Below are 17,508 nucleotides of genomic sequence, written 5' to 3' on the forward strand. Positions count from 1 at the left end.
GCTCTGAAATTACAGTCACGTATCCCTCTGTCTCTGCAAACTCTTCACTAATGCTTTCTGGGTTTCTTTTTTTTTTTCTTGTTTTTTTTTTTTTTTTTTAACCATCCATCTCATCAACATTCACCCCACCCGACACACCCACTCCTCAGACTGCCTGGACATCCGAGCTGCTCGAACTCTATTGGACAACGATCACTATGCCATGGATAAGCTGAAGAGACGTGTGCTGGAGTACCTGGCTGTCAGACAGCTCAAGACTTCACTCAAGGTGCTTCTCATAGTCGCCCGAAGACAAAATGTAATGTCATGCATGAAGCAGTTTTTCCTAATCTGTGAATTTCATGCCGCCGCTGTGTCTTTAGGGCCCCATCCTGTGCTTTGTGGGCCCTCCAGGAGTTGGTAAGACCAGCGTGGGACGCTCCATTGCCCGGACGCTGGGCAGGGAGTTTCACCGCATTGCTTTGGGAGGCGTCTGCGACCAGTCTGATATCAGAGGACACAGGTATGCCCATGAGACTATACAAGGGGTCTGTAGGAGCAGATGTTTGAAGATCACAGCGTAGATTGTGAGTTTCCTGGAAAGCAGAGATTTTCCATGTGCAGGTGCTTTCCTGTAAACATGCATTTGTCAAGTCAAAAAGGAGACTTTGAGGCAATTCATCACTGCAGAATTCAACTTGCAGGTGTGTGTGGCGTGCGGTACTGTAATCTTGTTTTAGGACTTGGATGATTTAATCCACGTAACAGCAGCACGAGTGCATTGTGTGATGGTGAAACTTACATTGGCTCTGTGGATGTGTAACGAGTGGAGAAACAGCCCTCATGAGGCAGCTATTTAAAGTTATTTTTTTGGCCTTTGTGCCTTTATTGGATAATTTTAGTCAGAGAGAGACAGGAAAGTTGGGGAGAAGAATGGGGGGAGGACATGTGGGAAAGGGTCATGAGTGGGATTCAAACTCATGACCTCCACACTGGGACTGCAGCCCTGCACATGGGACGCCAGCTCAACCAGGTGAGTTATAGCGGCGGCCCATGAGGCAGCTATTTAGACCACATTTCTACCTCTCTGACAGAAAATGTTCTCTTTTAAGTTGTTTCCTTGACAGACCTTTGTTGGAGAAGAGTAATGAAATTATTGTAGCAATCCAAAAGACTTGCGCAAGATGCACTGAAATCGCTTTGAAAGTCCTGTTGTTATCCGTCCAACACGCCTGAAAGTCCACCTGTGTTCAGTTTATGTGGCTGATGATTAGAAAGCAAAAGTGCACGTGAAAGTCCTGCACACATTCAACATTTGGAAAACCTGTAACACTCTTCAATTTAAGCAGCACAAAGGTTCTTAGACCACCACCTTTAAGCATGTGTGCTCTTTTTTTTTTTTCTTTTAGTGGTGTGGGTCTTGTTTTCCTTTTACAAACACTTGGACTTCTTTGGAAGTTTGATCAGAAACAGTGAAATCATTAATTTTGAAACCTTGAACAAGTGTTAGCTTTGTTTAGCTGCAAAACTATGGTGGCCGACGGGGGCAAATGATGTGCATATACACAAATGAATAGCATATACATGAATGCGTTGCAGAAACAGAAAGGCGCTGCAAAAAGAAAACGCTGCAGATCCACTCACACAACAAAAGTGCCCCAGACAGGCAGACAGACAGACACTAGTGAGCTTTTCACCTGAGAGGCAGACGACGACGAGCGAGAGAAAAGCCAACCCAGTCTCACGGCAATTCATGAAATAGTCATGAAACTTAATGCTATTATTATTGTTTTGTGTCCTGGGATACGATTTGCTCAACTTTGTCGTGTTCCCAAGCACAACTTTCAAACCAATACATTTCAATTGGAATTATCTTTTGTGTCTGGGACACGTTTTTCCCCCGTCAGACAGCACATTAGCTGTGATGTTTTTGTCGTTGTTTTCTTCCGACAGTCTCGCATTAAGCAGTTTTCCTGTTACGGCCCGTCCACACCAATAACTATAGAGTTCACTATACAGATGTGTGCGGCCACACTGATCAACATTAGTAAAGTCTGAAAAGAAGGACACATGCAGGAAAACGGCATCCGGAAGATGTACTGTGATCGTAGTGAGTGTAAAGTGTAAAAGAGTACATTGTATTGTGGCATTTTTGTGTTTTTATTACGCTGGCAGTTTTGGGGGAAATTTGCTCTCAGGCAACCCCTTTAGCATCAGCGCGCAGCCTTGCCGGAGACCTGGAAGAGATCCATCCTACAGGATCTGTAATGTCTTTGTGTGTACAGTATTATTGTTGTTTCATGTCCCAGGACACGAAACAATAATAATAATAAAAGTCTGCCTTTCAGGTGAAAAGCTCACTACTGCCCCTGCCTGGGGCACTTCTGCTGTGTGAGTGGATGTGCAGCGTTTCCTTTTTGCAGCACGTTTCTATTTATGTAACGCATTCATGTATATGCAGCTCGTTTGTGTATATGCACGTCATTCGTCCCCGTCGGCCACCGTACAAAACAGAGTTCTTCTGGTCAAATGTATAACATGTCTGAGGAACTGTGTGAACTTTAATCTGACAGCCCTAAGTGTAGAGAATCAGCTGCAGAAATCAAGCAGTGCTGATGCCAGTAGCTGGATGGTTCATGATGTACGGAAAATTGCTGACATGATTTTCCCGCAGATGACTTCCCAGAGGAAAACTTCTTTGCTCAGGATAGTCTTTTCTTGAACTCTTCAAAAGTAAGGAGATCTCAGTTAAATATCTTCATGAGATTTATTTAATCCCAATTGTGTATCTTGAGATCAGCTCAGTCTGATTTATTGCTCTTAAACTCCCTCTTAGGAGCAGAGCTGAGCTAATGTGAGACTGAGTTTTTGAGACTTGTAGGAGAAATGTAAGCCATAGATGAGATCTCCTCATTGCATCTTTTTGATTTCATTCATGTCTTGCTTATTGCTCACAAAAAGCCAGGAGGAGCACTGAGGAGTTGTAAGACAGATCTCAGTTCCCTCTCTTCTAAAGATCACCCCAGTCTGAATTATTGCTCCTAAAACTGAGATGATATGAGATCTCATCATCTTTATGATTTCATTCATGTCTTGTAACGTGAAACCGCATTCACACCATTAAAACCTGCTCTGGCCTGCAAGTTTGCGAAGTGGAGCCTCCGATAAGATTTGTTTTTCAGCACATTGCACAGATGCTCGATTCAGTGGAGATCTCAAGACGTTGGGTGTCAGGTTCCTTAAAGCATTCCTGAACAGTTTCTGCAGTGTGGCAGGGAGCATTATCCTGCTGGAAGCAGGCATCAGGGAATATCGCTGCCATGAACGGGTGTACATCGTCTGCAAAACGATTCAAGTATGTCTCAATGCGGCATTCATATTTATGACTCCCAGACTCAAAGGTTTCCAAGCAGAATGTGCTCTTAGCATCACACTGCGTCTGTTGGCTTCACCAGGTACGCAGCCTACACACACCTGACCTCCATGTGATGTGAAAGAGAATGGGATTCATTTGACCCAGCCAACCTCTTCGTTGCTCCGTGGTCCATTTCTGACGCTCACATGCCACTCCTGGGTGATTTTTTGGGGGGTAAACAGGGGTCAACTGCGATGCATTGTGTGCTCTGACATATTTCCATCATGGCCAGCGTTTAGGTTTTCAGAAATTGCAGCTCTACAGCAGCTCTTTCGTGGGACACACAATGAGCTTTGGGCGCCCATGACCTCGGCATCGGTTCACCACAAACACCACAGAGCTCCTCTACTCTTACAGCTGATTGTCTACACTTAGGGCTGTCAGAATGCTGTTCATACAGTTCCTCACACATGTTGTACATTTTACCAGAAAATCTAAACCTCTGTCTGTTTTGCGGCTAAACGGAGCTGATGTCTGTTCAGGGCTTCAACATGTTTGATTTACCTGTTTCTGACAACACTCGCATATAAGTATTTGTCAGGGGAAAACAAAGTCCACACAGCTAAAACCAGCACTTATGTACTATTGTGAGTGCCTCCGTGCTGCTAGGTGAGTGAATGCTGAAAGTCTGCAGGAGCTTCACGTGCACTGGTGCGTTGCACCCATCAGTCATTTATACTGCACACAGGGCGAGTTGGAAGGATACCATCGGGACTTTCAAAGCGATTTTGGTGCATCTTGCACCAACCTGTTGGACAAGTGGACTCAATAAAACACTGTGTCATTACTCTTCTTCAACAGGAGTCTGTCAAGGAAACATTTGAGAGAGAACCTTAAATCGTTTCAAATGCGTTTTCATGTCAGTGTGATTGAAGATACTTGAAATGCGATCTAAATACTTGACTCATGAGAGGTCACGTTCCACTTAGCAGCAGAGAAAGGTTTCGATCTGATACACATTCACAGAGCCAATGAAAGCTCCATCCAGCAGAGTTTAGTATGTTGCAAAGCGAACCACTGCGTGCTGGGAACACCTTTAAAGATTTGCTTTTTTGGAAATGCTCTGCCTCAGTCGTTTAGCCATCACAGTCTGGCCCTTGTCAAAGATGCTCAGATCCATACACTTGCTCATTTTTCTTTCTTCCGACAAATCAAGTTGTTCAGTTGCTTCCTAACACGTCCCACTACCTGACAGGTGCCTTTATAACGAGTGTCAATTCACCTAATTTGACAGTGAATTCAAATAATAGTGATACAGGTAGGAGGCCAGTATGTGGGTAGATGTGGTGAATCCAGAGATGTACAGCAAAGTCTGTAGGTGATGGAGTTGGGAGACTGGAAGGGGAAGAACGTCTGAGGGCATCTGCTGGATGGCTGCAGAATGACAGAGTGAAGTGTCACTTCATCTCAAGTCATCAGGGGCCTCCTGCTCGCTCATCTTACTTGTATCTGTGAAAATATAGATTGACTATTTATGACAGCTCACATTTATTCACTCATTACCAGAGATTTTTTGATCTGTTTGTCCAAAATTGCAGATTCTGAATCGAGAAGTATCAGTTCTGTTGTTAATGTGTGCTCAGAAATGGGACTTTTCATGACAGCATTTCAACTCATCTGGAATCAGACAATATGTGATCTACTTGTCCAACATTGCAGATTGTGAATAAATGGCATGATGGGAAATAACAGTGAAAATAACAGGCTTTTATCTGAATTAGTTCCTGAGATATTGTCGTTCAAACATAGACTCAAATTTCAGTGTGTGAAAAAATGTGCCCAAAGTTTGTCAGCGGAAGTTTTAAAAAACATTTTATCATGGAAAAATACTTGATATATCAATTATATGAATGTCTATATTCTTTGCTGGAAAATTTTCAGCCAGATGATTGAGCAGAAATTGTTGTAAAATTGTTAAAGATTGGAGATGGAATGACCTCAGTGAGACAGAAATCATGACTTTATCTCTGTCAGACCTTGCAACAAGTTAGCTCTAAAACAATAAAAACGTGATTAACTACAGTCCACTGAGCTGCAGTGTGCTGGAGATGCCTTCTGCAAGCTCAGTTATGCCAATTAACCTACATGAGGAACAAAGCTGAAATCCGGTACAACACAGGAGTTCTTTTACAAATAGCCATGTTTGATTGACAAGTTGTGTCTCGGAGCCTGTTGTGTGTGCCTGTGTGCATGGCGAGAGGGCATCGGGGTAAAAGAGTTCCTCTCAGATTACGGGGGGAGGATCTTGTTGTCTTTAAAGTGAAGACTAAACAGACACGTTATCACAGCCAGATGAGTACCATGTGTCAGACATACCAGCAGCAGGAGGGGGGGGCACAGATAAAGATGAAAGTTCTCAGACACACTTCATTCTGCAATTTGTTCGATTTAACAAAGTGTCTCTGAGGTTCTTATATTGTCTTGTTTTGATTATTTTTTCATTTCCCCATAAACTGCCCAGGTGGCACACACTTCACTGCAGAGAACGTGTCTGGTTTCTTTTTTCACTTATGTTTCCGTGTTGTGGCACGGCAAAGCGATGCATCTGTCTAGAATGAGTGGATAACACACATGTAATAACACAGAAACTACTCGGACAGATCCATGACATACATGTTTGAAATGAAATGAAATGAAAAATACTTCATTCATCCCAGAAGGGAAATTCACACAGTTTCTACTCTTTCCTGTTGGCATCGGTAGAACAAATTACTTTGTGAGCCTCGAGAGGGTTTAAAATTGAGTGGAAACATTTTCAGAGTACGTGAGCTTTTTAAACCTTTACCCGTGTCTCCAGGCGAACATATGTGGGGAGCATGCCTGGACGCATTATCAACGGTTTGAAGACGGTGGGCGTCAATAATCCCGTTTTCCTCTTGGACGAGGTGGATAAACTGGGCAAGAGTCTGCAAGGAGACCCTGCAGCCGCTCTGCTCGAGGTCAGCTGGTCTTTTCTCTCTCAGATTTCTTGTAGAATTACAGTGTTTAACAAATGTATTGGACCACCATCGAGTGTAAGGTTTATCCCACAGCTGACCTACATTAACAGCATTGGTACTTACTAGGGATGCTCGATATATTGGCCATCACATCGGTATCAGCCGATATTAGTGTTTTTTCCCATATATCGTATCGGTCCGATGAACAAATTTAACTGATGATTGTGTAGCATCAGCGCCTTCGTCTCTACGTTTGATATCGCTGCTATTTCTCAGGTGTTTTTACTTAAATGATCCTGGACTTGAATGTTAAATATCATAAAATATGTTTAAATATGTTTTGCTTTTGCTGCTTAATAAAGAAGTCTATGTGGTCTAATTTGGGCTTCTTTTGAATAGTTTTCACGTTCTCACAGTGCTTACTTACACTCATTTTTCGATGTGAACAAAAATTGAATATCGACATCGATAATATCGGTTATCGGCGATATCAGAAATCTTAATGTCAGATATCGGTATCGGCCAAAAATTTTAATATTGTGCATCACTAGTAATTAACTAAATAATTTCTCATGTTTCTGTAATGGTTAATACACCAGTATGTAGAAGCTCTTCAACCAAAATGACATTTTTAATTCTAAAATACAATTATTATTGTTATCTATGAATTTTTCAATTTATTGTTTTACCAAAAAGAAAATAGTAAAGCACATTATTATTTCTTGATTAAAATGTCAGATTGTAGTTATTTACTTTCATTCCTGAACAGACAAATTAGTTTTAGTGGCTGAATGTTATGCTTGATTCATTTCTGACTTCTCGGAGAAGACCAGTGGCTCAAATGTGGGTATAAAAAGGTGAATTCAGTTTGAAATTCCTCTTCAAAATGGTAAAACATCAAGAGATAAGTGAGCATTAAAGCACTTCATGATGCTGGATGTTTTATAGTGCAGTGCTTAACAAATTAGACAGCTGGTCTAATACATTTATTAAGCACTGTATATCAGATCGCTTCTCAGATTATGAATTCCCTAAATAACCTTTACATGTTCTTACCATCACTTTTTGATTAAGCGCTAAACTGATGCCGTCTGTATATGTTCCCTTAGGTCCTGGACCCAGAGCAGAACCACAGCTTCACTGACCATTACCTCAACGTGGCCTTCGACCTCTCCCAAGTGCTCTTTATTGCCACTGCAAACACCACAGCGAGCATCCCTCCGGCTCTGCTGGACAGGATGGAGGTGCTGCAGGTACCAGGTGGGTTTAGTTGCAGCGTCGCTCAGCTTTAAAGCACCAGTTTTTTTTGCAAATCAATGAAAGTCTCGTATGTTCTCAGAGTGTGTCGACCAAGTTTTCAGCTCTAAATACCACAAAGATGCTTTATTTCACCATGACTGAATTACTTCTGTTTTTTGTTTCAAATTGGACTGGTTGAGTGTCTGTAGCTGTAAATACACGTGAGCTGCTGTTGTCCACATCCTGTTCAGGAACAAGACTCTCTGTGTCTGTGATTGGATTAAATAAAAGCAGTCGACCATGGCAGCCAACTAGTATGTGATAGAACGTTTGTGACTTTCTATTGCTTCTTTCTGTCATTTTAAATGAAAATATTGCTGAATTTGTCAGGTCATTTGCAGTTTATCGGTGCAGATTAGCAACTTGGAAAAGGCTGACACCAGAAACAGAAAAATATGTAAAGGAGAACACGTTTGTTGGGAATTCAGCTGGATTCAAACACCGTATATGTGAGCACAGAGAGCAGGAGAGAAGCAATCAGATGCTGAAACTGAAGCACAACAGCCGACATCACAACACGTTGACCCACATCAAGCCCTTGTTTAGTGGGTTCAGATGTGTCTTTAAGTTTTCTCTGAATGCTCCTCAGCGTTACAGTTTCCACAGAGCTCTGACCTGTGATCATTAAAGCTAATGGTAACATTAGCCTCATTAGCTGCACAACCTGCTAACACTTACAGTTAATTGTGACATTACCATCAATAATGAATCCACTGGATCTTGATGCCAGGAGTGCATGGAGTAAATAACGCTGGTGGACTGAGAGGCAGCTACTCATTCTGAATGATTCATCTTGATTATACAAACTGTGAGCTGCACGGCTGTTATGTCATAGCTGGTGTTTGGTACTTCAGTATAATTCTGGCTGGCTTGTACAATGGAGAAGAACGCCAAAAGTAAACGTCTCTTGCTTTACACCTCCATGTTTTTAACAACCACGAAACACAAAGTAGGATTTTCATCATATGGGATCTCTAAGGAATCATCTCCACAGTTTCCATCTGGTAATGGTGCTGATTTCAAGCATGTTTGTAATTGAGTTTATGCTGCACAATCACACAAACCAGATGAGACAATGACTGTTTCCAACTGTGTATCTGTTCTCATTTAAATATGCGCAGATGTGTGGACACACTATGAATCACCAAAGTCTCTGCCGCCAACAGTCAAAAACTATTTATTACCAATACAGTCAGTCATATATGATCAATAATGGGGTATTTATCAACTATATGTAAAGCTGCAGTATTAAAATGATCTATGCTTTCAAATGACTATCACTTGAATTGTATTATATCACCATAATTTGAAGCCTGTCACCCTCATAAAATATTCAAGGGATGACACAAGAATTGATGTGGAATCCTTTTTCTTAAACTATCCATTGTTTCAGGCTACACCCAGGAGGAGAAGGTGGAGATAGCTCACCGTCACCTGATCCCGAACCAGCTGGAGCAGCACGGATTAACACCTCAGCAGCTGCACATACCTCAGGACAGCACGCAGGACATCATCAGCAGGTACGCACAGAAATAAACAACATGAGAAGGGACCAAACCGGAGCTCAGAATAGTTGTACGAGCGCCGCTTTTTGTTTGCGGCTATTGTTGAGGAAAAGAAGCTGACTTGACTTTGTAGGAAGGAAGGTGACAAAGTCCATTTATCAGCACCTCCTAATGCTCAGTAACTGGCCCATTCTTTCTAATTTGTTATTTCTGTACTCCAAACTTGCTGTAGATTTATGCAGGGCTGCGTCTGGACGCTTTCTTGGCCGGAACAAGTGTGGCAGACTCTTGAAATACTTAAGTGATGATATATATATATGCCGTCATAAAACTATCAGTCAGGTGGAATTGTACCAATCCTTCTGTGCCTCCTTTTATACAACGAGACGTTGAGAAGAAAAACCCTGCTCCGTGGCCTGTAACCCTTGAGAAGCTTTTATAGAGGGATTTTACACAGATATTCTTGTTTAAAAGTATTTTATGTTGTATGATTGTAGACGGGTGCCAACGTAAATGAATTAGAGGAAAAATAAATGCGGATGCTTTCACACTGCATGGCTCTGTGGCAGCTATAAAAACTCATTCGGATGTTGTATCAAGGTGGCAACAAGAAAAAGATCTGAGTTATTTATAGAAGAGTTTGTTATTGGGGCACAGATGGCAGGAGCTTCAGTGGCAAAGACGGTATTCAATAGGAACAGTGAGTAAAATGACGTCTGCGTTTAGATGCCATGTGCTGACCAAGCTTGAGTGCGATACATAAGGAGAAACAGTAGAGCAACGTTTTAGGTCAACAACAGTCCACCGACAGCCAGACAGACATTATTATTAATGTTGTGTTGTGGTGCATAAACTCCTTCTTATGAAGATAAATGAATTTTAGAGTTCAGTGGTGAAAAACCAGACCAAACCAATTTTTTTTTCATATTTCAGCTCCCCCATAATCAGAGACTATGTGATCCACTTGTCTGTGATTCTGAATCAATGGCACGATGAGAAATAACAGTGAAAATTTCAGGCTTTTATCTTTATTAGTTCTTGATTTATTGTCATTCAAACATGCTAAAAGTGGAGGGAAACTTCTTAAAGAATTTTTGTCTTGGAAAGTGTTAAAATTTCACAAATATCATCATAAATAGCCACATTTAGTGCTATAAAAATGTCTGGCAAGTCAGAGATGGTGCGCTCTCCAAAACCATCATCAAAACACTAAATGGCGCCAGTAGAGCTCAGAGACTTGGAGAATCGATGCCAAGAAGCACTGAAGCTGCTCTGGTGGTACATGATGGGCCAACACCTCACTGAAACACTTCATCCTGCTTTAACTTGTCACCCACCTGATTTTATTGGTGCAATAGTTTCTCTTGCACCTTTTACCTGCCTTCTCAATTAGCTCTTCATGTATTTTCCTCAACACTTGCAGTAAATATTTCTTTAGGTATACAAAGACAAGTTAAGTAGATTTACATACTGCTGCTGCCTCCGTACGCTGCTGAGCTCGTATATCCCACTGAAACAACAACAGCAACAATTCAGTGAAATTCCTCGGATTTATGTGGACGTTTATGTGAACGATGTGCAGAGACGCCGCCACATTGAGTCAGCGAAGGAGGGATTCAGCGTGAGAGGAGTGACGCAAAGAGCTCGGCCAGCTGGCAGCTCACATCTGAGGCTCACTTGGAATTCCACTACTGGTCTTCAGAGGCTGCCATTAAGTTGTCATGTGGTTTCGCGGGTATTTGTTTTGAGTGTTGACCAGCAGTTTTCGGGCAGCGCGACCTTCTGATTAGAGAAAACATCCCTCAACCACAGCGTCTCCTCGAACCAGTCAGCTAACTGATTAATTGCGTAATTCTTTTGGACACTAACATGATTTCAATGATCGTGTTTGATAAGACGGACCACAAAACAGCCGGATCTGCCATGTGCACGAGGAAATGGTGCTGCAGAGGCTTCTGCTCGTTCCAGATGGTGAGCAGTATTTTGTCTGCAGACCCGCAGAGCCTCTCGACAACACTCTCTGCACTCCAGTCTGGTTACTATAGCAACAGCCAGAAGCACACAGCCCATGCTCATCCTCTGAGGGACACTTCCACTTTTTACTGGTTACATCTTTTTAAAACATAAAAAAACAAAGCACAAGAGGTGGTGATGAGTTTGGACTCAGACAGATAGAAACATTCAGCAGAAGCCATCACACTGGTCCTCACATACAGCCTGCTGCCGTTTCTGTTAAGATTTAAACTTTTTACTGTTTAACCTGGTTTATTTTCTCCTGTGTTTGACCTGTTCCTGTTGGTTTAGAGGTTTATAATATAGATGCTAACTTTTATTTTTTGTATAGCACCTTTTAAAAGTTGCAGATTGCTTCACAATAAAACAAACGTCAAATTACACAGAAGTTTGAAACCAATGCAAAGAAATAAGCACCAAAGCAATTTTATTTTTATTTTTTTTAAATTGCAAATAATACAGCACATTTACGACAACAGCCACCAGTGTCCCTCAGTGAAGAGCATTCTGACTGCAAACGCAATCTAAACTATATGGATTAAGACCCTATAGAGGCTTTTATGGTGTGATTTTAATTGAGTAGTTTACATATTGGGTATTAAATCCTACAAAGGTTGCATGAAATACTACTTTAACTGACTGTTGCAAAAAATTCAACAAATCCCAGGTTGTGGTTCAGATGGTACCGCTGGGTTGGTAGTTCAGTCCCGCATCTCTTGGATGAGACACTGAACCCAGAGTTGGTGATGCCTGATGAACACCTTACATTCCAGCTCCACTATCATCAGTCTATCTGTGTACATAGATTTAATGCGCTTTGAGTACTGCTAAGGTGGAAAAGTGCAAACTATTTACCGTTTAGCATTTTTATGATTCATTTACAGGTCAAACCCTTTTTTCCCGACTGGCAATGACAACCTTGTTTGCCAGCCTTCAGTGACCAGGTCACATCCTGACTACATCCTGTGCATAAAGATGTATGAACCGTCTGTACCTTCACCACCGCTGGGAATCCACAGAAGCAGCTTTTTCCCACCAGCAGTTGGTCTCATCAACAAGGCTAGAGACCCTCGTCGACGCTTTCATTCTCTCTCTACTACAGACAACGACTCAGCACATGCCTTCAGGAATAGGATTATAATTATTCTTTGCACATCTGAAGTTGTTTACACCATATACTATGTATGGTGTTCTATTAATTAAAATCCCTTGGATGTGCTCCACCTGCTGTTTATTTGACTTGCAACACTTGCTTTCTTAATGAATCTTTTCATCCTTTACATTTTTTCTGCTTGTTAGCCACCCCATCAAATTTCTTTGTGTTTGCAAACCTGCTTGGCGGTGAAACTCCTGAGCAGCGGTTTTGAGGCTCAGTTGTGACATCTGATCTTGAAAATGAGCAAACCGGGGGAGCCGAGGCACGTCTCCGGCACTCACCTGCCGCTCAAAGTGAACACGCCCTTAATTATGCGTAACATTAAGCCTTAATACAATTTACACTAGTGAGTTATTTAAAAAATCCCGTCCCGTGCTGTTGTTGTGATTGAGGAGTCTAGCTAGACAGAGCAAAGCTGTTCTCTGTTCCAGGATGTAAACATGTTTATTTCTGCTGAAAGGTTGGACATTTTAACATGAGAGTCTATGGGGACTGACTCGTTTTTGAAAGCAGCCTCAAGTGGCCATTTAAGGAACTGCACTTTTACATTCCGCTTTATTTTTCAGCCTCGGAAGCTGCTGCTTCATCCCGACCAAGATGTACTGTTACACATGGAGCAACAGATGCCACAGTGAAACCTCATCCTACGTCAACGTAATTTTATTTGTTCTTTCTTGCGTCTTTTAGATACACCCGAGAGGCGGGTGTGCGCTCTCTGGAGAGGAAGATCGGGGCGATCTGCCGAGCCGTGGCCGTGAAGGTCGCCGAGGGTCACCGACTAACCAAGACGGAGACTTCAACTGAGACGCAGCAGCAGCAGCAGCAGATGGGAGGTGAGAGGCTGAGCTGTCAGCCTGTTTTCTGTCTGTATTTGGCAGCGAGATCAAGCTGGAGCGGACTGATAAATCTTTCAGCATGAATCTGTCTGGCTGCACACACAGCTTGCGCATAAAACAGTGACTATGTCCACACTGTATAATAAAAAGCAAGTTTAAAAGAACGCAGCCTCAATAAAAGTCACATGATGCTTTTAACTTTTATTAGGTAATTACTGTAAATAGGAAACAGCAGTTATTTACTGGACTATTACTGAAAGGTCGTAAGTATTCACTGTATTGATCATTAATTACTACTAAATTATGACATGTACATTGTAGTGTAAGGCAGTCATCTGAAGCTCAAAGTAGTTGCAGGCTTCATCCACAGAATGTGTCTTTAGTAAGCTAACAGGACTGCAATCTTGGGAAAAGAAAATCATCAAATGACTTGAATAACTACCGTACTTTTCGGTCTATTGAGCGCACCTGAATATAAGCCGCACCCACTAACTTTAAAAAAGAAAAACAAAATTGTACATATGTAGGCCACACTACGCCGCAGGTGTCCATGTTGTAACATGAGTTATTTACACAGAAAGATTTTTTTAACTTTTAATTAAATACGTACCGGTGACACACACAAATGAGTAAATGCTTTTTTTCCAAACAGTGCCTGTAACACGGCTGGTTAAAAAAATAAAAAAACTACAGCAGCCTACCAGGAAAAGTCATTGCTCTCCATCTTCATCTTCCTCCTGCGCACTAAAACCACTAAAGTCTTCAGTGTTGGAATTGAACAGCCTCAGAATTACTTCGTCACACACTTCCTCGGTCTCTCTTTCATTGTCGCTCTCATGTTACTTTTGTCTCGACGCAAATTCGTAAAAATCCATAAATTAGTCGCATCATTTTTTAAGGTGCAATGTTCAAAGGGTGTGAAAAAAGTAGCGGCTTATAGTCCGGAAATTACAGTATTTGGAAAGAATCATTATAGAATATTTGAGAGATTTTTTGCAGAAGACTGCATCAGAAATGGAAAAAAATAAAATAAAAAAAGCTGACAAAAGCAATTTGGAACCTTCTTATGTGTAACCCTGGTAAAGACATCTGAAAAAAAACTTCTTTTTTTTTGCTCAGATCTAGATTTGTACTCATGATATTGTTATTACCCAGACATTTGTGGTGCTGATTTAAACTGTCAAAGAAATGAGTCATGTGCAAGACACTGCTGTTACTCAACATCATCCTTTCTGTAGCCAACTTATGTCCATATCTTAACGAGGCTGCATGATTATGGCCATAAGATAATCAAGAATATTTTGATCCATAACGAGTTTTTTAAGCACATTTAAATAAAGAGATCGCTGCTTTCACTTCCATGTTGTGCCTCATTTCTGCTAACGTACAAATCTTTGTTTAAAATAAGCCTATAAATGATCTTCAGTGCATATCTAGAGGCAAAATATAAATTAAATTGTCTCCAAAATGCCTCTCCTGGTGAACACGTGCTTAGTAATAGATACAACAGTTCACTGACGTTCCCATAACACCTTATGTGGAGGGTAATAGATGCTACCTAGTCAGCTGTGCACAGAAGAGCCTCTAGTCTCCACTCAGGAACTGCAGCGCTGCCGCTCACATTTACCCACGGTGAAATGGAGTGGCTTTACCTACATGGACTGTCTTCAATGAACGGAGCTTTTAAAACATGGAAAATGAGAACCATGCAAATGAGCTTTTCCCCATCAGCAAAAACAAAGTTGCAGCAATGCACATGTGCACATCGTCGATGCCGAAACGATACGTCTTGCAGGTGGTGATGTGAGTTTTCTGTGCATATCTGGCTCGTCTCAAAATGTCACATCGCCGCTTAATCTCAGACCAAGCAGCTGTGGAAAAAAGCGCCGATTGACATGGTGAGGTTTTACACCCGTGTGCTTGTCGTGTGTCAGACTGACAGCTGTTTGGCTCCAGGTGGGTTTTGTCACTTTGGTTGGGAATTCGATACATAAACCCGACTCTGCACCGCTAGAAATCAAAGCAGTTTAGTGGACGTCGGTTTTTACAGTCACATTATTCTGACTGATGTCTGACATTTGCCCTCCGATCGCACAGACGGCCTATTTCTGTAATAACAGTCAAGTGATGCCAGTTGAAAACAATATTTTCTGTCAGCTGCAGGATGTCTGTGGTCTCCTTCAAAGTACAACACGATGCCTTTCAGTAGCCAGCTGGTCTTTGTTGGGAAATTTCTACACAATCTCCTGCGTATTCGATTTGGATATTAGTCATAATAAGTCGCAGGATTTCCAGGAGATTAAAATGTATCTTCAGGCTTTTCTTATTAGGCAGCAGATTAGCTGAAAACGTTTCCAGCAGACCGCAGACTGAACTGCAACAGTTGAATCCCACCACACTGAATCAGTAGACATGCAACTAAAATTAGACTGAATTCAGTCTGAGTTGTTTTGATGAAAAACAGAAAGAAAGAAATTTTGTGCTGCTTTGTGGAGGGGAAAAAAGAAAACCTCAGCGTTGCCCGGTAACAGATGTCACCGAAACAAATATGTGCATGCAAATGATGTGTGTTCCTGTGCATGTGTTTTGCATTTTCCAAAAGGTGGCGTCTGTTTGATGACTATCATTGCATAATGTCAGTGTTAACAGCTGTTCTTTCCCTCTGAGGCCTTCAATCCAAAGTCTGTTTGCAGGACGCAGTGTGTTTACGTTCGCTTTCAGTAATGAGATTATTCCCACAGTCTGCAGTCACCTGATTCCAGAAAACATGGACGTAAACGAGAGACGTTCTTCCTTTAATCTTTTAATCACAACATAAATCGGTTACCTGCTTTGAACACATGTTGTTATGCTGTTTGTGTGTTTCCAGACAAGGCGGCGCCCCCGGAGATGCCCATAGTGATCGACCACATCGCCCTGAAAGACATCCTGGGTCCGCCGCTGTTTGAAATGGAGGTGAGGTGCTGAGAGGAAGGGTCGCATTCAGAGCGGCCTCTCTGGAGGATTAGCTTTGTATACGATGTAGCAAGGCGCCGAAGAAGCAGTAAATTACAGAAACATGTGCAGGACGACTGCCTGAATTCGCAGGACCTCAGAGAATCTCTATCGGAGCTCATGAATAAAGCGCTGGCAGCTGTGTTCATAAAGTCTGAATGACTGAAAACGCAGTAGGGGAACGCATGTGTCATCATTCAGAACAATGTGGAGAAAGATCTTGTTTTTTCTGATATCTGGTCTCCTCCATCTCTCTTTTATTCCCTCTGAACTTCCCTCGCTCTTATGTTCCTTCTCTCTCTTCATTTATCCGTCCAGGTCATGTCGACCTTGTGCTGAATTTGTGATGATTGCAAAACCTCCTCCTTGGAGTCTTTCTGTGATTATTCCACCAAGCGCAGCTTTACAGATGTTTCTCTGTGTGCCTGTTGGAAGGTGTCCGAGCGGCTCACCCTGCCCGGCGTAGCTGTGGGCCTGGCCTGGACGCCGCTCGGCGGGGAGATCATGTTCGTGGAGGCCAGTCGGATGGAGGGGGAAGGTCAGCTCACTCTGACGGGTCAGCTGGGAGACGTTATGAAAGAATCCGCTCATTTGGCCATCAGCTGGCTGAGAGCGAACGCCAAAACCTACCAGCTCACCAACAGTGAGTCCACGTCCAGATGTGCATGTATATTCATTGTGTGCATGCGTTTACATATATAATATAAGCTGTGAGAGAGGCTCAACAATATGATGCCTGAACAGTTTCTGTGTTGTTGTTGTTGTTTTCTTCTTTGTGTTTTTCTGGTAATATAAAGTCCTGCACGACTGTGGAAACCAGAACTAGAAGCTGAGAGAAAGTTACAGTGTCATAAATAAACAATAAAGGAAAAAATTAAGTTATTTATTTTACAAGACATTTAAAAAAACCCTGGAATCAGAGTGCACAACATCTTTCCAAGTGCTCACAGGTGTTATCTATATTGGAAATAATGTATTGACTTTACCTTTTATAGATATTTTCCTGCTTCTATTTTTAATGTGCATCTCTCTGCGTGCTCACAGCCTGCAGTCCAGCCCAGACGTTTCTGAATGTTTGTCTTGTGCCCTTTGAGCACAGTCATTAAAGCCTTATTGATTGTGAAGAGAAGCGCTGATTTATTTATTTTTTTACAGAATCCGGTTACTGTGGTCGGTTAATTTTTTTAGCTAATTATTATACGAGATGTGTAGAATAAAGTGATTTTGATGAAACAGCAGGATTTTAGGCTTAGATTTGATTACATTTTCCAGTGGAACAACAAGTCAGGGTGGCGCAGTTGGTAGCACTGTTGCCTCGTAGCAAGAAGGTTGCCGGTTCGCGTCCTGGTGGGGCGTGGAGTTTGCATGTTCT

General features: G+C 42.0%; 1 protein-coding gene across 1 annotated transcript in view; it reads left to right on the forward strand.

The window, feature by feature from the left end:
• Positions 1-17,508, forward strand: part of lonp2 (lon peptidase 2, peroxisomal) — a 35,664-nt gene that overhangs the window by 15,620 nt on the left and 2,536 nt on the right. Inside the window, exons 8-16 of the mRNA XM_008302004.1 lie at positions 150-268; positions 363-502; positions 6,192-6,333; positions 7,443-7,593; positions 9,026-9,152; positions 12,994-13,139; positions 16,012-16,097; positions 16,572-16,779; positions 17,181-17,209. Of these exons, the coding sequence (XP_008300226.1) occupies positions 150-268; positions 363-502; positions 6,192-6,333; positions 7,443-7,593; positions 9,026-9,152; positions 12,994-13,139; positions 16,012-16,097; positions 16,572-16,779; positions 17,181-17,209 (1,148 nt within the window). The remainder of the gene's footprint in view (positions 1-149; positions 269-362; positions 503-6,191; positions 6,334-7,442; positions 7,594-9,025; positions 9,153-12,993; positions 13,140-16,011; positions 16,098-16,571; positions 16,780-17,180; positions 17,210-17,508) is intronic.

Source organism: Stegastes partitus, unplaced genomic scaffold, assembly GCF_000690725.1.
Source record: "Stegastes partitus isolate 25-593 unplaced genomic scaffold, Stegastes_partitus-1.0.2 Scaffold1746, whole genome shotgun sequence".
Lineage (NCBI taxonomy): Eukaryota > Metazoa > Chordata > Actinopteri > Pomacentridae > Stegastes > Stegastes partitus.